The sequence below is a fragment of the Channa argus genome, chromosome 11, assembly GCF_033026475.1.
Source record: "Channa argus isolate prfri chromosome 11, Channa argus male v1.0, whole genome shotgun sequence".
Taxonomy (NCBI): Eukaryota; Metazoa; Chordata; class Actinopteri; order Anabantiformes; family Channidae; genus Channa; species Channa argus.
Genome location: NC_090207.1, coordinates 629,927 through 637,241, shown reverse-complemented (window position 1 = coordinate 637,241; position 7,315 = coordinate 629,927). Strand labels below are relative to the sequence as shown.

The 7,315-nt window shown below is 39.4% G+C and overlaps 1 protein-coding gene across 1 annotated transcript; it reads right to left on the bottom strand.

Annotated features, from left to right (window-relative positions):
* Positions 1-3,814: 3,814 nt before the first annotated feature.
* Positions 3,815-7,234, bottom strand: srp19 (signal recognition particle 19). The gene is made up of 5 exons (XM_067520480.1): positions 7,018-7,234; positions 5,107-5,182; positions 4,736-4,807; positions 4,524-4,632; positions 3,815-4,199 (listed from the first exon to the last, which is right to left on the bottom strand). Exons 1-5 carry the CDS (start codon positions 7,053-7,055, stop codon positions 4,069-4,071), a joined length of 426 nt encoding a protein of 141 aa, XP_067376581.1. The 5' UTR covers positions 7,056-7,234; the 3' UTR covers positions 3,815-4,068.
* Positions 7,235-7,315: the final 81 nt, after the last annotated feature.

Below are 7,315 nucleotides of genomic sequence, written 5' to 3'. Positions count from 1 at the left end.
GTCTGTACTCGTCTTACTAGACCTTAGTGCCGCATTTGACACCATTGACCACAACATTTTATTACAGAGACTAGAACATGGATTTGGGATTAAAGGAACCACATTACATTGGTTTAAATCTTATCTCTCAGACAGATTCCAACTTGTTCATGTTAATGATGACTCTTCTTTATGCACCAAAGTCAGCTATGGAGTTCCACAGGGCTCTGTGTTAGGACCAATACTTTTTAATCTGTACATGTCACCTTTAGGCAAAATTATTAGGAAACATTCCACAAACTTCCACTGCTATGCAGATGATACCCAGCTCTATTTATCTGTGAAACCAGAAGATACTAACCAATTAGTCAAACTTGAAGCAAGTCTAAAAGACATAAAGACCTGGATGTCCTACAATTTCCTACTTCTAAATTCAGACAAAACTGAAATCATCCTCTTTGGGCCTAAAAACATGAGAAATATGCTGTCTAACAATATAGTTACTTTAGATGACATAACTTTGGCCTCTAGTACTACGGTGAGGAACCTTGGAGTTATCTTTGACCAAGATTTGGCGTTTACGTCACATGTAAGACAAATCTCTAGAACAGCCTTCTTCCACCTACGGAACATTGCTAAAATTAGAAGCATCCTGTCTCAAAGTGATGCCGAAAAACTGGTCCATGCGTTTGTTACTTCTAGGTTGGACTACTGTAATTCCCTACTTCTGGGGTGTCCTAATAACTCCCTAAAAAGCCTTCGATTAATCCAAAATGCTGCAGCAGGAGTGCTGACTGGATTAGGAAAGAGAGATCATATTTCACCTTCACTAGCTTCTCTTCAGTGGCTTCCCATAAAATTTAGAATAGAGTTCAAAACCCTGCTTCTTACATACAAAGCTCTTAATGGTCAAGCTCCATCATATTTAAAAGATCTCATAGTCCTGTATCGCCCGATTAGACCACTTCGATCCCAAAATACTGGCCTACTTGTGGTTCCCAGAGTTTGCAAAAGTAGAATGGGAGGCAGAGGCTTTAGCTATCAAGCTCCTCTCCTGTGGAACCAGCTTCCAATCCAAATTCGGGGAGCAGACACCCTCTCTACTTTTAAGACTAGGCTTAAAACTTTCCTTTTTGATAAAGCTTATAGTTAATAATCCTCACTCAACCCTAACTAGCTTTTCTCTATACATTTATTTGTCACCACTGTATGCCATTAATTCTGTGTCCTACAACCTTTACAATGCTTTTTTGTTGCTTTTTGTTGTTGTTTTGTTGTTGCTCTTTTCTTTTCTTTTCTTTCTCCACTTTCCACTCACCCCAACCGGTCAAGGCAGATGGCCACCCACCCTGAGCCTGGTTCTGCTGGAGGTTTCTCCCATTAAAGGGAGTTTTTCCTCTCCACTGTTGCCTAGGGCTTGCTCAAGGGGGATTTGTTGGGTTACTTCTACATACTTGTGTAGTCTGGACTTTATTCTGTAAAGTGCCTTGAGATGACTTTGTTGTAAATTGGCGCTATATAAATAAAGTTGAATTGAATTGAATTGGATGGTGTCTGTGTGTTCATGGAAATGAAAGACACAGTTTTGTGTGAAATCCAAAAGAATGTCACACAAACAATTACTTTATGCGAGTTTGGCATGTGTATTATTGTTAATATTAAAGTATTGATGACTTTAAAACAACAATCAGAATCTAAAACAAAAAATTTAGTCAGAGAATCTGTGCAGTGATTCATCAGATAAACACCAACAATGTGAAGGATGTGGCTCCAAAAGAAGTGTCGAGCGTTTGATCCACTTTCTTCAGTATAAATAAGGCTGGTCATCACCTCAACTGAACATCTAAGACTTGTCGTCTGTCTGTAAAGATGGACACTGTGTGTGGAGGATGGTCAGCACTGGAGGAGGCCACAGACAAATTCCAGGAGTATTATGACCACGTCAGCTTCAGTTTATCTTCAACTCCCACAACCTCTGTCTCAGTCTGAATCTCCCTGAATGTAGTTTACAGAGTAGGACGGGAGAGAACTTTGCTTTTATGTACAGGAGCCAGTTGGGAGCTGGGATAAGGTAATTCATTATTAATTATAACACGAGTTTAAAACAAAAGACCTGCAATGAAAGCATTCAGAAAGTGGTTCCCTCTGTCTTGGCTGAAAGTACAAATAGGAGACAACAGTTACATTTACATGCAAATCTTCGTAAACCTGTTGTGTGATGGAGGAGTTGTGCTGAGAAGTGAACAGCAGACTCACACCAAAGACTGTCCCCTCAACCACGTCTAGCCTCATTGCCAAACGGTCTTCTGCTTTATCCAGCGTGACTTCTACGCCACATGATCACTGTTTGTTGTAAAGGAAAGATAAAGAAGCTATCAAAATGACATTTACAATGACTCAGATGTTTGATTTTCTGTGCTGCAGCCTGATTTCTGGGACATGTCAGGTCACGTTTTTTCTTTAGATAGAATCAATTATAAACGACATGTTTGTTTCAAACTGATTCTATTTCATCACCATCAAATGAATTCAGAAAGTCTTCCACCAACACCTTCACATTAATGCACGACTATGAAAAAGCCACATTTAAAAATTCAACAGTAAAAAAATTAATTTTTACTTGATACATTTTTTCCCGATTATATTTTCACACTTACAGGTGAGATTTTAGATGCAGGACTTTTACTTGTGTTGTAGTATTTTCACTGTTTATTAAGCATCTGAATACTTCCACCATCACTGAACATGTGTTACCATAATTAATAAAATCAAGAACTAAATCACTAGTGATTGTGTTGTAGATTAAAAGCACTCTGAATCTCTGTCTTATGTCTCATGGCACTGTTTTGTCCCTGACCGAGGCTTTGCTGATTTGATAATCATTCGTAAATCACTTTGGATAAAAGCATCTGCAAAATGACTAAATGCAAACTTGTGCACAAACTAAATAGAAAAAGGTCTGAAACTCTCCATCTGAATCCTGAAGCCACTACGCTACAGAAATAACATCACATTCTTCTAATTGCTGAGCTCTGGCTAAAGCTAATTTCACAAGAGCCTCATCCCAGGTTGAACCAGGAAGACTGAAGCATTTGTAGATTTTAGGAGGATAATGGCTGAGGCTGCACTGGACAATGTCTCATTTACTGAACCTACTGCACAGTTCACTGCATAAATGAGGAATGAGGAAACTGATGAAACGGCAGCTTGTATGAGTCAATGAATTCAGAGCCTTGCAAACACTTCTCAACCAAGACACAAAGTTCTACTATAGTTTCGACTGTCCGCAGAATGTTCTTCCAAACATCTTGTTTTATCCACGTGGTCTTGAACAAACAATAGACAGACAGCAGTGTTCTTTGTGGACAGAAGCAGCTCTGCCATGTCCACCACTGTTGACCAATGTTAAATGAGTGTGTAGCTGACATTTAAAAGGTAATGGGGCCCCAGGACATTTGGACATATGAAAAAGATCAAAGAAGCTGCTCTGCCTCTCAAACCACAGCTGCTTCGTGTGACGCAGCTCATCAGCAGCTCAAATAACAGTAGAATCATCACCTTCACGCTGGACAGTTTACTGCCAAACTGTGGGATCAGACTGACTTAGTTTAGCTTGGTGTTCCTAATAAACTGACAACTGAATGACTGCATCAAACATCTGTTAGGTAATAAATGATAATCTGATCAGATATGTGACAGAGCAACAGCCCTGACAAGTTTGAAGGGGCTAAAACACCAAGTTGATTTTTTTACAACAAAATAAAAGTAGAATTTATTGTCAAAAAACCCAACATGTTGTCCTCAGTTATCAAGAGGAAGAAAAACCAACAAAAGGTGACAAAATGAACTATTTATTCACCTGGACTTAAATGAACGGGATAAACAAAGTGTGGAGGGAGGGGCCTCACATCTTTCTACTTTATAATGTTTCTGTTTGAGCTGCAATGAACTTGTCTAAGGTCACAGACGGGTTTTAGTGGTGGAGACTATCCTGAACGTCCAGGGTTTAATGCCACCTGATGCCGATGAGTAATCAATGAACTCAAATGTAAAAAAAAAAAAAAAAAAGGCTTAAAAATGTCTGTGTGCCTATTTCTTCTTCTTCTTGCTCTTCTTCCCTCCCTCCCCCTGCTGAGAGTTGGCGTCTCCTCCTCCACTCTTTTGGGTCCGAGTTTTTAGTTTAGGGATCATCTCTGCTACGTAAAACATCACGTCTTTACCTGAGGAAGTAGAATACACATTTAGTTGACATGTGAGACTTCTCAATGTCTGGGTTTATGGCTAGTGGAGGACTTCTGATGATTTTACCAACCTTCTCTATGACCACAGACACCCATAAGACATTTCCCCTGTGTGTTTAATATAGTATGATGAGTCTGTGGTGACCTCTGCTCTTTAGCTGCTTGTTGTTCTGCAGAGACCAGTTCAGACCTGGGGCTTCACTTTGTGATGTCTCCTCTTCTGATACTGTACTGTACTATACTGATACTGTATACACCTTAGAGAGCTTTAGGTACAGAGACCAGAGTGTGTGCAGGACTTACGAGATGTAAACTTCTCCTGACAGAGGCTGCCATCTTCAAGCTTTAGCTGAACTCTGACACGACCTCTGAACTGGACGTCCCGGTTCCACTCCCTTGGGTGCATTTTGTTCTAACACAAACAGAAACACACACACAGTGATTCCCACCCCTACACAGAACCATGTCATCATATGACGTGTTTTAACAGATAAAGTGTGTGTTTTCAGATTTACCTCCACGTAGACGTTCACCCCAGCAGCCGTCAGCACGTCTCTGATCTCAGCACAGGATGGATTCTCCACAGCCTGCAGAGAGAACATCATCAGCTGCTCCATACACACTGAAACACTTAGAGCCATTTCTCTACATCGGTAAGAAAAATCAGTCACTATTTGTTCAACTTTTGTTTGACTGGACTCTACAATCTGACTCTACAATCACATTCTCCTCAAGGTGAATTATAACCACTTTAATGATTCAGATTTTTATCCAGCTCCATTGAAAGTCATGATAGTCAAGATGTTAAAACATTTAGTAAACATAGATAGAATAAAACATTGTTGGATTGAACAAGTTTAAATAGTATTCAGTAGAAATTAGAAACCTTCTCTGCGGGGATCCTTCGTCCTTCTGCCAGCGTCTTTTTACTGTTGATGTAAACTGGGTAAACACAGATGAATCTGAAACATACGATGAACACAGACTCAGTTTGCAGCTGGAAACCAAAAACAAAAAACCTACGAAAAATATCAACAGGAAGAACAACCCAACAACAACACACATGCTGCTACAGAAAGCTTTTTACCTGCCATTACACTTCCCATTGAATTCCCCATTTTAAAATCTCTCAACGTTTAGAAGAAAAATGCCTCCATATAACATCATTTGGAGAAACCTTCATTTCAGATTATGTTATCTTGTTGTTCACACTATGTGTAATTGTATAGGTTTATAAAGATGGTCAACCAAAAAAATAAAAATATTTAAAAAAAAAGGTCCACTTTAACAATTTTCAATTTGCTGAAAATGAATGAAAATCGTGGGTGATGTCATCTGAATCTCTATAGAATAGGAGAAATATTTTGATATAGGAAATTCAGAGGGAAAGCACTTTAAAAGCACTAATATACATTTCCACCCTAAAAGCCACAGAAAAAAAAAAGTGTTGTAAATAGGTAAAGTTGTCCTTTAAACTGTTGTGACCAACAGTGCACAACCCCCAAAAATACTTAATTTGCAATCAATGGGAAAATGCAGCAAATAATTATATCTGAGAAGCTGAGAAAACGTTTGACAGAAACAGACGATTACCCACAGGTGACATTTCTGTCAACTGCCTAATGGATTCATTGGCTGTTATTTGCAGATATTTTTAAATTGGAAGTTAAACCAATGACTTTCCTGATTAATCAATGAAGTGTTTAGTTTATAAAGTATGTCCCAGGTGATAAATTAGCAACCTTTGGGTTCTGAGGTGCTGGTCAAACAAAACCAGCAATGTGACATAATTTGGTTTAACGCTGGGCTACAGGAAATGATCACAAGCATTTTATAGTTTAAAAGTAGCTGACAAATCAGCGCAAAAATCATCAATTAGTATTGAATAATTATCATCAGTTTCAGGCTGTATTTTACACTCAGCTGTGTGTGAGCAGCTGTGTACAGGTTTATTCAGACACTGTCACCGTTCACTTGTTAAACCTTTTTACACTTTTTGGCCCAAACCTGTGATGTAAAGCAGCGCGTTAGCTGACAAAACATCCGGTATTTCGCTCTAAACTGGGGTCACACGTTGGAAAATGACTACTTGAATGACTAATTAACCATGTATGCAAGAAGATGTTCTTGGTAACTTCATAAGTGAAAACGTTCGTCCATCTCACAGTAAGTCCCCTCTAACGAACTTACTTCATACACAGCTCGTCTCCCATCGTGTCTTTCCATGAAATACAATTAACTTGGCCAGTAATCACATCTGCGGCTCTTTTACACGTCATGCTAAAGGGCCACGGTGACCCTCCGACCGCCAGGCCAAACCTCATACAAAAACGGAGCCCTTTTTAGATTCCCCATGATTTCTGGAGGAACAAACGTGGCTTTGATTCAATGTATGCATGAAAAGTGATTCTAAGGTGTAATAAAACTGCCAAGGTTTACTCGACAGTAGCTACTCCCACAACGTCTCCTTTGCCTGACAATAACAGATAACGTTAGTCTGACGCTACGAGCTCTACACCATCGATGATTGTCGTGAAGCACAAGTTAGAATCCTGAATTTTAATCAACTGAAAAAACTAAAACAAAACAAATGAAATATATGATGACATTGAATAGTGGGCTTTCAAAGAAACGACACGTTGACTAGATGATGAATTTATGATAAAGATACGCTTCCAGATTCCTAAGTTATCCTCAAATTCAATGTATTTTGGAAAGGAGTTTTACAAAGCTTCAGCTAAGGGCTAAGTACTTTTAGCTAGGCTAGGCTAACATGCTAGCTTCTAGATTAACTCACCTCTCCTTGTCAGCGGGGTTTGTCGTTAAATGAGCCATTGTTGGGGCTAAATGTGAACTGGATACAGAGACTAACGACAAAATTTGATTTGTGCACTGAAATTATGTAAAGCTTTTTTTAAAGAATCTGTGTGTAAACCACGGAGCCATACGGCCGACTTCGTGGACTGTTGTCGACCAGATGGAGCACTCGATTAAGTCACCGAGCGGGGGAGGACGCGAAGGCGAAGCACCTTATTTGTATTTATTGACAGAAACTGGAGCGCCGCCCAATTGGGGCGAACGGAATGTAACATCAA

Coding starts and splice junctions, on each gene's coding strand:
- srp19 (XM_067520480.1), bottom strand. CDS start 7,055: ATGGCTCATTTAACGACAAACCCCGCTGACAAGGAGAG. Junction 4,633..4,735: donor GGGTGAACGTCTACGTGGAG/GTAAATCTGAAA, acceptor TGTTTGTGTTAG/AACAAAATGCACCCAAGGGA. Junction 4,200..4,523: donor TCAGGAGAAGTTTACATCTC/GTAAGTCCTGCA, acceptor CTACTTCCTCAG/GTAAAGACGTGATGTTTTAC.